Source organism: Trematomus bernacchii, unplaced genomic scaffold (assembly GCF_902827165.1).
Source record: "Trematomus bernacchii unplaced genomic scaffold, fTreBer1.1, whole genome shotgun sequence".
NCBI lineage: Eukaryota > Metazoa > Chordata > Actinopteri > Perciformes > Nototheniidae > Trematomus > Trematomus bernacchii.
In genome coordinates this window covers 3,197,987-3,211,514 of record NW_022987840.1, presented here as the reverse complement: position 1 = coordinate 3,211,514, position 13,528 = coordinate 3,197,987, and the positions used below count along the sequence as shown (strand labels likewise).

Genomic DNA, 13,528 nt, shown 5'->3' with positions numbered 1-13,528 from the left:
CATTTAATTAAAGTCAACATTTCAGTTTTTTCAGTGGAGGTGCCACTAAAAGTATGCCGAATACGCTAGTGGGAATTCCTGTTTGCAATGTACTCATGTGTACACTGACAACTATCACTGGAGTACTTTAATAGAGGGGAAACTATTATTATTAAAAAAAAAAAATGTTCTGGAGTTATGATGACCATCTGCTTTCTGTGATATTTAATTGGATTAAAATATATTTATTTGTGATGGATAACATTATATGTTTAAATTATAGAGTGGTGCAGTGACGAGTCCTAAAACCCGGAAGTGAGTTAGCATTTTACCACTCGAAATAAGGTCTGTGGTTGACACAAATTTAAGAGACGGATCACGTTTTGTTCTACGACATTAAATACATCAGCAGTGACCCCACTGGTGATTTTTGAAGAGTTTACGTGTCTGAAAAACGATGGTTGTTAACAAGTGGCTGAATAGGACTACAGAAGTTGGCGAGGACGTTGTTCATGCAAACTGTGAACATTTTGAATCTGTATTTTGGAATATGGATCTTAAGTTGGTGTGACGTTGAAGTCGTGCGACCCTGCTGTACTCGGCTGTAGTTCGCATAACGTAACATAGCATAACGTTAGCATTTTGCTTCTGGTTTTATGATTCGAAAATTATAAAAGTAGGGTAGACATGTGGATATTATCCGGTTGAACAAAGCGTGCATTTATCAAACAGGTTAGTTTTCCACAGACCTTATTTCGAGCTATTTTCCAAAATCCTATGGAGAAATCCCATTGCTTTTTGTCGAGGGAACCCATGCGCAGCTTACTTCCGGGTAAATACGTCATCCCTGCACCTCTCTATATGAGCTGAATCTTAAAATAAGTGAAGCCATGAGAAGGAACACACATTTTGGAGCTGCAGGTCACGTCTCTCCCAAAGCCCCCCGCCTTCACAAATTGAAAATATCAGGGTTAAAATGGCTGGAGATGGCGAAAATGTGCAGAAAGTGTGCACTTAGGTACAAACAGAGAAGGACACTCACCACTATGAGGTTCCACATGCGAGCAGCCTCGGCCACCAGCGTGGAGACGCCGCTGCAGCCGGGCATCAGCACGATCTTGATGGGCTCGGTGTACAGAAGGTCATACAGCAACTTGGTGGCTTCTCCTGGGTCACACTGGAAGGACAAAGTGACAGAGTGTTAAATGAACAGACGGATGAACAGTTGGGATGGGCGGATCGATAAAAAAGGATGAGAAATTACAGGAGGTGATCGAAAGAGGGAGAGAGAAGGGGGGGGAGGGTCAGAGCGAGGGAAATAGGACAGATAAGAGTTAGAGAAACAGATGCAATGAGAGCAGAGGGTTTGGAGCAAATAAGGAATGGATTGTGGGGGGTGGGGGCGACTGTTAACAGAAAGAAGAAAATAGGGGAGAGTAGATAAAGTAAAGGGAAATGAAATAGAAGTAGCAGGAAGCGACTAAAAGGCCAATGCAAAGGTTCACAGAGTTCACGAGAGTCTACGTAGCCAGTATGTATAATGGAAACACAACAGGCTGCTCGCATGATCAAAACAGAAGAGGCAGGCTGGAGCCAGACAGAAGAGAGCCGAGGAGCACAACAGCAGCACATCACAAGTCATTACAAGCCTCCAATAAAGTCATTTACAGCGCGTCGAGGTGGGGAGAGTGCAGCTGGAATGATCCATCACAGCTCTGCCGGCCAGATTACCGACAGGCCGTCACCGCCGCACTGCTCATCAGAGTCACTGATAAACTGGCCTGACACATCTAATGATTCACCATGGAAGAGAAGATGTGGCTCGCAAACACAAACACGCACATGGTAAAAAAAATACACTCCAGATGAGTGTCACAAACAATCGGACCGCGGCCGATGATGGCGGCGACCAATATGGCTCCTAATTGGGGTGTTTGTCTGAGCGTCTGAATCGTCTCTGTGAGGCCGCCCTCTGCTCTTTGTGAAGAGGCAATCACCACTCTGGGACCAGGGAATGTGGGGAATAGCTGCCCTTCTTATTGATTGATGTGTTCTCCATTCATTCTAGATTGGTTAGGAGTGTCATGTCATCGCGGAGAAAAGTGAGGATGTTGTCATGCACATAGATTATTCAATCTGAACCCAATTAAAGGAGAGCTCTGACGGCTGACTTTATACCCTTACAGTCTCCATACGGATTTCTTTATTGGTCCGAATCCAACTGGGAAATTCGGCTCAAAGTACTTTTTATTTATAAGACCACATAAAGACCTTTAGGACATGTTTGTGTTAACTGTTCATGTCATCAGCGCGATCACTGTATACTATAGAAAAGGTCACAGCATTTGTAACAGCTCCTGCAGAGGCGCAGATTCAGCGGGAGCGAGGCCCCCTCCCCCCCCCCCACAGGGAGATGATACTGTGAGGGGACCATAGAAGGAGAAAAGAGAAAAGGGCATCGCAGAGTTTTAACTGTGAAGGAAACCTGCTTCCGTTCCTTTATTAATCTTTGACACTAAAGATTGGTGGAGTTCTCCCAGTAGAGTTATATAAAAGTGTGGAATTTAGCAACACCTTCTGCTGCCGTCTGCCCTAATTAATAACTTTTAAAAACAAGGACTTTGCAAACCATCCACCAATGCGGCTTTATAAATAATTCTTTGCCATCTTTTACATTTCCTGAAAGGACGTTTTGAAGCTTGCAGTTATTTGTGGCTACGTGTTATTTGATTAGAGCCAGATTCGGTGTAAAGGGGGGGGGTGAGGCCGGTAAAAATGTCCTTAAATGTCATTAAGTATTATAACCTCAAGCGCCACTTACTAGCTGACACCTGAGCAAGTATATTTGTCTTAAAAAAGCAGGGGATTAAGCATTGCTATTAAATAGTAAGACTCACGATGGATGGTTTTACAAAAAGATCAAAACCGAGCAGCAGAACCAGAGATATCTTTTATTAGAAGCATTCTTCTTTCTTGTCAAAACCTGGTGCCTACATTACCCACAATTCAACTCATCTAGTGACAGTTCAGTTGAGTTGCTGTGTTATGTTAGAATAGTAGCACCTCAAGCTTCAAGCTAAGATGAGGAGGGTGCAGCTCTTCACACCTTTAGATTTCAATTTGTAATATCAGAGGGGTTCCCTGAAAAGGACATTTAAAAGAACAGTGGACACACTTGAACCTTTTAGAAAAGAGCTTGAAGAACACCTCGAGTCAAAAATATGTTAGGTCCCAGTTGTGTATTTCCAAAATGAAGAATGAATCTCAACTCTTTGATGGCAGGTAATGGAGAAAACGGCAAAAACACTCCATTTGGTTAGTTAGACAGAAAATGACAAATAATTAGATGAGTAGAAGAATGTTCTGTGAATGTTTTTACACCTTTTTAAAGATTTATTTTGTTATCACTTTAATTAATGACCAAACAACTATTAACCTCTAACAGGAAACTAGTCCTATGTAGAACTTTAATGATCGGTAGTACTGTCAAAAGTTACATGAATGTGGTCAATAACAATATGTATCATTGATAAGGGTCTCAAAAATACTCCAGTGCCGTCAAGCAGACAAAAAAGCCCCCCAAATTCTGAGCTAGATCATTTGTTTTAACATAACACCAACCACATATTTGTCTAAACAATTACGTACATGAATTTCCTTATTTAACGACATCAAATTATCTTAATATCGTCCTAAGGGGTTTTGGAGTGCCTGTAAAATACTAATTCAGTGTGTCACCATGTGGGGCCGAGGGACTGCAGGTTCTCCTTCCGGCAATCAATCACTAGAGCAGCTGATTTCACAGATCCCTCCCTCCTCTCGGTACAATCAGCTGCTGCAATGTTTAAACCTGAAGCTTGTCGGTTGCCTGTTCCTAATAAAAACAAATTGCTGTGTTAACTAATCATGTGATGCATAAAGCTTCTTTTTTTCATTTTAAATACTGTCTTTCCCAGAGGTTGTTTAAGGATGAGGTTGTGTTCACTGACCCTGCGGCTGAGGGATGGCTGCATGCTGAGAAGAAGCTTGTTAGCCTTGTTTTGTTTTTTTACAAACTGTACCCTGATGAGCTGTAATTCATCATCTACGCTGATTATCTTTGAATTATTTAATCATATCTGTTATTACCATCCAACCTCACAGGTTTTAATAACAGAGTGCTTGCTTACATTTTCCAAATTACTAGCTGCGTATAACATGTTTAGAAATTAGAATTCAATTAGAAAAGCACTTGGAGATTGCAGACATTTGCCACGGCCATGCTCTACCTCACAGAGTTAACCAAAGTGAACAATAATTAGTGAATCCATCCCATGGTTTGCATCCACTCCAGAGTGTAATGGGTTTTTCTCTTGGCCCATGCGTCACTCATCCACAGTTTTATTATACCAGGCCAGTGTTATTTATGTAAGCATACTGACATACAGACCAACAAACAAACCCAATATGTAACCTCTCCAGTAAGGGTATTACATATGTGAAGATGCTGACCTCTTAAAGGTAAGTTAAGTACTTTCACCAAGAAAATGACCTTGTTGTTTGATTCATATTATTTTCTACATAGTATCAAAATTGGCAACCATGTATAATGCTTAAATATCGATACAGGCAGGTAGGGCTGTGCAATTAATCGTATTTTAATCGCAATCACGATTTTTTGCTAGGTTGTGACAGTGACAACATATTTGATCTAATTAATTTTGGTCTCATTTATTTGTATTTATCATATTTATATATGTTTAGTAGCTTGTGGAAGTGCGCTCCAAAATATTTGTTGATCTTGTTTATTGGTATTTATTATTTTGATATTATTTATTTAAATGTATCATTTATTTTATTTATTTTTGTATTGGTTTTTCAGTTGAATTATACGTTCAGGGTAATCAACAGTTAAAAAGATACTGTTCAAATTATTATTTGTATTTGTTTTAAAGTTCAATAAATGGATTTTTTCAAAGTCAATGAATAATCGTATTTAATAATCGTGATATCAATTATTGACCCAAATAATCGTGATTATGATTTTTGCCATAATCGCACAGCCCTACAGGCAGGTCAATTAGACAAACCGCAACTAGTGGATTAACATCCTTAGATCACCGTCAATATTCACATATTCAATAAATCTACTGTACGTTTGAACCTAAGGGATCAAATGTCCCTCAAATGCAAGATTATGAAAAAGGTATGAAAGACATACAAAAGCAACAACTTATACAGACTTTGTTGGTTTTAATTCAGTAGTTTGATCCCTCTCAGTGATAAATATCGAAGGCCTTTTCTTGGACACAACACAATCAGCGTCCAGGGAACACGGTGAAGTAAAGGATACAAAAGCTCACTGGCTCCCTTAAGAAAGAAAAAAAAGAGCAAACAGGCGTGTTGGCAGGTATGCCATAAAGGTTGAGAAATCTCTGCTATTCTTGGAGGTCTTCTACAGCCCCCTGGAGTCATCACCATTTTCACTTTCATTTTCTAGCCCTCCTTGGCTCATGAGAGTGCCTCGATTGATGGCCCCCGTTGTCATTCACACACACACACACACACACACACACACATACACACAGATTAGTGCAAGTGTGTGTACATGGTCATACAAAAAGCCCTCATACAGCTACACGTACACACACGCGTGATACAAAACCGCTTTTGTTGCTGTCCTCTGTGCTGAAATTCCCCGAGCCAATATCAGTGTTGATGTTAACATGCCTATGCAGCCTTTCCAATCACTAAAACCCTGTTTGCGAGAACCTTTGAAAGACAGTGAAGGTGCCCTGGGCTCGGGGAAGAGGGAGAAGACACTGGCTCGTCATGATACACTCTCTAATTACACTACAGATAGAATAATATAAAAGAGTGTGAAGAGGGGATAACATAGGGGCCTGGGGGACATCCTATGTATTGCGTCTCAAAGCATGCACAGCTACATCTCATAATTTCCTCATAATTACGACTGGCACCCGATTCCAGGCCTGTATGCCAGTGCATGACATGCATGAGGACCAGTGATGAATACTGGTTATGCCACAGTGGATAGGGAAACAGTGTCACGGCTGCCAATTAAAATAAAGGGCGGAAGTGAGGGAAGCACCTTGTTTCACCATTTCGCTGTATCTCCACTGTCTCACTCCATCACTGTTAATAATTGATCAAAGTTTGCAGTCTCGGCTTTGATATATCCATGGCAACGGCCTGCGCAGAGAGTGTGTGTCTGCAGAACTGTATGTGTGTGTATGCGTCTGTCCGTGTGTGTGTGTGTGTGTGTGTGTGTGTGGTGTGTGTGTGTGTGTGTGGTGTGTGTGTGTGTGTGTGTGTGTGTGTGTGTGTGTGTGTGTGTGTGTGTGTGTGTGGATCTCAGAAGGCTGTAAATAGTCTGATGCTGTCGCCAGAATAGCCAGAGAAACAAGCCGTTCTGCTACCACAGGGTATCTGCATCCATTAAAGGGACAGGCTGGGATTAAGCGTTGAGATTCATGAATATTGTATGATGTTGAACAAGCTGAGGACATCGCTTGATCCTCCAACCCTAAATGGTAAAGAACTGGTGTGGGAATGTGTGTTAAAGGCAAAAGGTTTGCCGAAAAACTATATCAAACTTGAATGCCTTTGTTGTATTTAATATTACTGATAGACTTTAAAGACGCAATAAAAGTTCCTCCTGCATAATTACGCTCCTCCAACCTTGATCTTGAGATGCAAGCAAACAAAGGGCCAGTTACGCCCTTGTCTTAATCTCACAGTCAAACAACGAGTGGGGCTCCCAAGGTGACCAACTCGAAAGGAGTGAGACGTATTAACTGCATGTAAATATCATAGCTAATTAATCCCTATTCTAATAATTGCTTTTCTGCCTCTCAGAGAGTAAGATCCTCATTACTATTCCAGCCAGGTGAAAAGCGTTTGCAATGAGAAGGTAAAAAAAAAAATCATTCCAAACACACTGTAGCCAGAGCAGGAGCAATAAATTCCCCCTTGACTTAATTCAAGGAATTAACCAGCGTCACTCTCACAATGTTATACCAGCCTCTTTGAGCTGTTCTATTCAAAGGATCTGCATCTATTTATCGAGCCGGAGGCGCCACTGACTCCTGAAGCGCGAGGAGTGATGTTTCCCAATCCCTATGAAATCTGTTCATGCCATTTCTTTATCTGTATGTTTATGGCAGCTATATCTGCAGCTGCCTGCTTCAGTACACTTGTAATCAGGACACACACATACACACACAGACACACATTTGATCTGTTTAGCATTTGATTGCAAGGAACAAGGTGTATGCAGAACAGAATGTGATAAAGCATGCACTGTATTATCAGCTCTGCATACATCCAGCATATGAATTTGCACACATATTTTCACAGAGCTGAAACCTTATTTGTTTCTGTGGTTTGCTTCAAGAGTAACTGTGTTGCCATGCCAACTCTCCCTTTCTCTCTCTCTCTCTCTCTCTCTCTCTCTCTCTCTCTCTCTCTCTCTCTCTCTCTCTCTCTCTCTCTTTCTATCACACACACACACGCACACACACACACACACACACACACACACACACACACACACACTCACATTTGCTCTCTCTCCCTGCTATTCTGTTTAACAGGATTCCAATGCAGAGCCTTGTACACCAATCAGAATAAAGCTGGTAGCAGATTTCTAACCAGTCCCAGTACAGTTAACTGTTTGGTGCCTCTGCCACCCTCCAGGCTCCTGTCCTGCAGCATGATTGATAATAACCCTCAAGAGGGGAGACAGGAGGGATCTCCAGTAATTGTTTTCATGCGTCTCCACTCATCCTGGTGTTGAGCAGAATGGTTTCTTTTTGGGGGGAAAACTTGCAGAATAAGAATGAGGACAGGCAGCTTCACTAAGATAAACAATGTGCTTTTTGATTAAAGTATATGTCAGTATATAGTGGGTGGTAATATGGGGCAGCGAGGGGAAATGAAACCAGTCAGGGGGCGGATATTGGATTTATGGCTGATAATGCTGACATTTTAAAATACCACCATGATTAATGATTGATGAGCAACAAGCAGGAGGTGTGTTTGTTCATTTAGCACTAAGCCAGCCCTGTACACGGCATGGCAGCCCCCCCTTTGTAAAGCCGAGGGGGGACTTGAGGGTTAGTGATCAGCAGGGTGACCTTTTTATGAGGCGTGTGGCGCAGTGGGTTAGTGCGTTGGTGTTCGGATCAGGGGAGCACAGGTTCAAACCCCACTGCAGTCAGCATGTCGTTGTGTCCCTGGGCAAGACACTTCACCCCAAATTGCTCCTGTGAGGGTTGCCCACAGTATTGAGTAAGTCGCTTAGGATAAAAGCGTCTAGCAAGTAACATGTAATGTAATGTAATGTTATGAAAGCTGCTCTTGAGATCTGTGACTTGGGAAAAGGTGTTCCTTGAAAAAAGAAAAAGGGAACCTGTCCTGTTGTTTTGGCAAAGTGGCATTTGAGAAAAACCAGGATGGAGAATATAATCATTTCAGATATCATGGTTTCAAAAGAAAGCATCAAAATGAAAATGTGATGAAAAATGATATCCAGCAGTACAAAGAAAGAGTAAGATGTAATGTGAGGGGCAGATGATTAGATCCCACTGGATGACACCACACATCACTTAAGTGCGCACCTCCTCTGACTCTCCTCCACATGCACTCACCATGCTGTCGTAGTGGATGAGCTCCAGTTCGTAGTCTGGCAGGATGTCGCTCCGGTTGTTCACCAGGTCCAGGGCCATCTGAGCGGAGGGCATACACGCCTGCCCGCCGGGCCAGCCTCCGCTCATGGGGAACAGCGCTCCGATATACAGCTTCTTCTTGCCTGCGGAGGGCCGTGGCCAGAGGAGGAGAAGGACGATGAGAGATGCCCGAAGGAGGAACACTGCCTGCCCGCGGGCTGTGCGAGTTACCCGCGGAGGACTTCTCCACATCACCGGCATGATTCAAGGTGAGATGAACCGGTGCTGCAGCGATACAACCGAGACAATCTTATTTCATGTGAGAACTAAAGTGTAAGTGAACTCAACACGTGTCCGGCACCTTTACGCAGAATTGAGTTGGGTTCAACGTTGAGTTTTGCAGATATGTGAGCCAACGATTTACTTTTAATTGCAAGTGTTTAGCGAAACGATTAATCTATAAAGTCGGCGTATGGTTCATTTTACATGGCATGCTGGATATTTTCGGGACAAAGTCAAACACAGTTCAGTCAGCCTTTACTAGCCACCATGTGAGGACACGCTACAGCCCGGCTCGAGACGCTCTTCGGTCAAGTTGTCAATCCTGCAGTCCAACTCATATCTATGCAATCCCACATATAAACTAACGTATCGATTTCTGCCTTTATTCAATCATGAATGTTGGACGGCGCATCCCTTCCTCACGAGTTTACGCGAAAAAAAGGACGCGCGGATTAGACGCTGGAGTCGTCGCGAACACGTCAACCGGGTCAAATGAGTGTTGATTTAGAGCAGTAGCTCGCACAAATAATGCATCAACTGGAGTGTGGAGGGAGAGCTGAAGCAGCGGGAATAGCAGGCAGCATCTCCCCCTTTTAACGCAGCCGTATTCCAACAGATGAGACGATATGCCGCGGAAAAGCAGGCGCGCCGAGCTCTGCGTCTGATCCACTGCAGCACCGGCAGGCTGACAGTGTGTGTGAGAGAGGGAGGTGAGAGAGAGAGAGAGCAAGAGTCTGAAATGGGTATGCTGAGAGAGAGAGAGAGAGAGAGAGAGAGAGAGAGAGAGGAGAGAGAGAGAGAGAGGAGAGAGAGAGAGGAGAGAGAGACGAGAGAGAGAGGAGAGACGAGAGAGAGAGAGAGAGAAGAGAGAGAGAGGAGAGAGAGAGAGATGAGAGAGAGAGGAGAGAGAGAGAGAGAGGAAGAGAGAGAGGGTGGTTGGGAGGGGGCTCTGGGCAAAATCTCCTCAAAGATGTTCTAATGAGTTACACGCTGCGCTTAACTTAAAACAGTTTTACCCATCCGAGTGCCACACAACCCCATTTTGTCACATTTCTTTCTTTGTATTTGGCATCTTATACTAGCACCACTTGCAGAGCCTATTCCTGCTCCATGCACCGGTTACATGAGGCTAAATAACAGTGACGTTACCTTGTTTTTAACCACTAATAAACAACCTGAGTTAGATTTGTTTTCTCCAAGTGAGCATCGATTTGTTCCTTTGCAGGTTAAGGTAGGATTTGGCAATATGGTGAAATCTAAACCACAGCATTGATGAATATTTTCTGATATTGATTAATACAAAGATGTGACAACTGTATAACATGTAATAGTCTAACTGATGTTGATGCATGTTCAACATCTTAATTTTGTGGGTTGGTAATGATATTTTTTTCAGGTATTTGGCCATATATCAAACTATTGGGAATATTTGTAATTTGACCTAAAGATGGCACTAGAAGAGAAGTTAAATAATCAACAAATCCATTCTTAAGGTAACATTAATGTGTGAGCATATATGCCATTGCAACCTATCCCAAAGTTGTAGAAACAAAGATTACAGGCTGCAACAATGACATTAAATGGTTAGACACTTCCTGCCTCCTAAGTGAGCACCGTTCCCTCCTCATCCCCCACCTCATTTGAAAATGTTGTCAATACAGATTCCCCTCTCAGGACCCCACGATCAAGTATAATCATTGAAATGCTGCTGAAACTAGTCACAGGTAACCTTCAGCCTGGTTCTACCATAGATAGCTACATGCTGTTTGACCTTCAAATCAATAACTTGCTTACTGGCCCGGCACACAGGAGCGCTGAGCAACTGCTCTGTAACCACCTCTGCTAATTCTTCTCTTCCTCCTCCTCCCCACCGCCAAGTCTATAAAATGCTACAGAAGCAGCTTTGAGAAATCAGCAAAAAATCGTGGCAGGCCGTATCAATCATGGCTGATTTTATTCCATTTCATTTCATTTCGGGAACCCATGATGGAGTTATTGTAGATTAGAGATGGAGTGGACTCCCTGCACACCTGTTCACACCCTCTGTTCGCACCCAGCACAGTCCCTATGTGTAACTCTGACACACAAAGTGATGCGACCGTGCGCTCACACCTTCTGACAAAAACAAGCACGCACATAGAGACAGGCACAGTGACATTTAAGCCTATAGTTAAAACGGACAGATCACAGTCCTTTTCTAGAATAAACTTGTTACACATAAAGGTTAACAGCTCATCTAAGAACAATACTTTCCTATTTCCAACACAGCAGGATTTGGATTATTGACTACTCTTTCATGCTTATGTTTCTGTAGTTCCTGTTTAAGCGCTTTAATTGCAATGTTATGTCAGTATTAAAGTTCCCGTTGAGAATTACTTATTGCAGAAATTGAGAAGAAGACCATTATTTCTCCACTCTAAATTAAAAATGCTCCGTAGTTAGGCAGTGGAATATGACTATTATATAACTCTGGTTCATTACCCAAATCTCATTATCTGGATATGTCCATGTAGAGAGCTATTCAGATACAGCAGCTAACAAGCCCTCACAGGCTGAGGTGAGTGTAGTGATCATCGCCTGGCATTTGCCTTCAACTTCCACCTCCTCATCCTCGCTGCCACCCTGTGACCCATCCAACGCACTATCAATTATTCAGCCGTGAACTTTCATGCTGTTTGCGCTCCATAATCCTACAGCCAACACATGCAAGACGCACCAGCATAGGGCAGTGCCGCGTTAATAACCCCCGTGGAGGCAAATGCCACATTCAGAGCACACATTAGCTGTGGCAGAGCCTGGAGAAGATGCATTAGCGCTGTAACATGTTGCTGAGGCGCTTTAACGAGGGCCTTGTGCTGTGTGTGTGTGTGTGTTTGTGTGTTTGTGAGTCTGCAGTTTGCACACTGGCCATTCTTCAGGATAATGGTCTGTTTTCCTAAGGGAAGATACAGTTGTACCATTTTAACACAATAACCAGATTATATTTTCCTCCAGCTGCAGAGCACGTGTTATTCATGAGAAATCCAAATTATTGTGAAAATACTCTGACAATACATATATTGTGTAAAATCAATCAGAACGTTTCAATTCCCAGGACGCTGCTATTTTGTATATGTAAGGTTTTTCCACACTGCTGACGGTACAAATCCATTTCCTTTGTGCACAGATGAGAGATTTTGGTCAAACAATATATCATAATATGTTCTATGTCTTGGTCTTACTCTGCTTTGTTTGTACCAGATGGGCAAAGGTGAAAACGTGGCTGTATTTACACATTGCAGGGCCAGCATTATGTGAGCATAATGTTGACCATCACGCTGTAAAAACAGTTCATCGAGCGGTAAAATGCTCCATCTCCGATGCGGTATCATCATTACGTCATTTGTTCAGGAGCAGCACACCACACATTACCTCCAACACTCTGCAGCACCTCCTTTATTAGAGTAATATATCGTGCCCGAGTATCAGGGTGGAGGGGAGTTAAGACTACGTTTATTGTTCGACGGTGAAAATACTCTGCTACTAGGGCATTGCTTCGTAGCAACATGTGGTAACCAAGAGTATTTTGTATTTATATAATACAGAAAAAGGGAATAGCTTTTGCTACACAACAGTATATTGTAACAGTAGTTGTCCCCTTCAAACATTAATTATCACCAGGCTTAAATTCCATCAGGAAATGATTGTGTAACATGTTTTAAATTCTCTGACTACATTTTTGGGGCAACTCCCAGCTCTACCAGCTCACGCTTATTAAAAGTTTGCCGGTTAAAAGTGTTCCCATCATACTGTACAGATAACTCTTATTCCAAGTTTGAAGCACCGCTTAAATCTCATCTTTTAAACGACTAGGGTTGCAAAACATTGTCTCATTTACAACAAATCCCATGAAAAGAAAAGTGATATCGCCGTCTGTGTTAAAATAGTCTGATATATCCCATCCCTCTGTGCCATACAGTTCCTTAGTTGTCAAAAAACTATTAAAAACACATCAATGAGCTTTTATCTGCTTTGATTACGATCAACAAAGGCAGTTTAGTTTATTTTGAGTCAGTCCCTGAGACACTGTCCTGCTGCTGTAAATACTCCCTAACGCACTAAATGTTTATTTTTGCATTATTCCAACAAATGCTGTTATTCCTGTTTTCATTTCACTCTATTATAATGTTTTACTTGGTCTGAGACATGTATATCCAGAAAAGGAGCTGGGTAACATATATCTCAAGAGGAAAACAGACCACCATCAGTAGTACTTTTTAGTTTTTTTTACTAAATAAAAAAATAGTAGATGGACATTATGAATGTATGTTCATTTTAATTCATTTCTTATTTTAAGGCTTTCATTTTATTAATCTCTAATCTGTGTGAATCTGTGCTGTCCTGTTTTTCATTCTCACCCTGTTGCTATTTAAACGACTCCATTTCCCCACGGGGGTTAATAAAGCTCCATCTTATCTTATTATTGGTTTTTGAAAGAAAGATTAAAAAAAAAAGACTATTTACAATAATGACACCCTTTTGATTGAATTCCTGTTAGAGCTCATGCATTTTTAAATATAACAAAAATACAGAGTAAACCCTACATCTAAATATATCTA

The 13,528-nt window shown here is 42.0% G+C and overlaps 1 protein-coding gene across 1 annotated transcript in view; it reads right to left on the bottom strand.

Moving 5' to 3' along the window:
• gabbr1a (gamma-aminobutyric acid (GABA) B receptor, 1a) overlaps nt 1–13,528 on the bottom strand; it is a 65,352-nt gene that overhangs the window by 37,005 nt on the left and 14,819 nt on the right. The window contains 2 exon segments of the mRNA XM_034112863.1: nt 1,022–1,156; nt 8,631–8,791. Of these exon segments, the coding sequence (XP_033968754.1) occupies nt 1,022–1,156; nt 8,631–8,791 (296 nt within the window).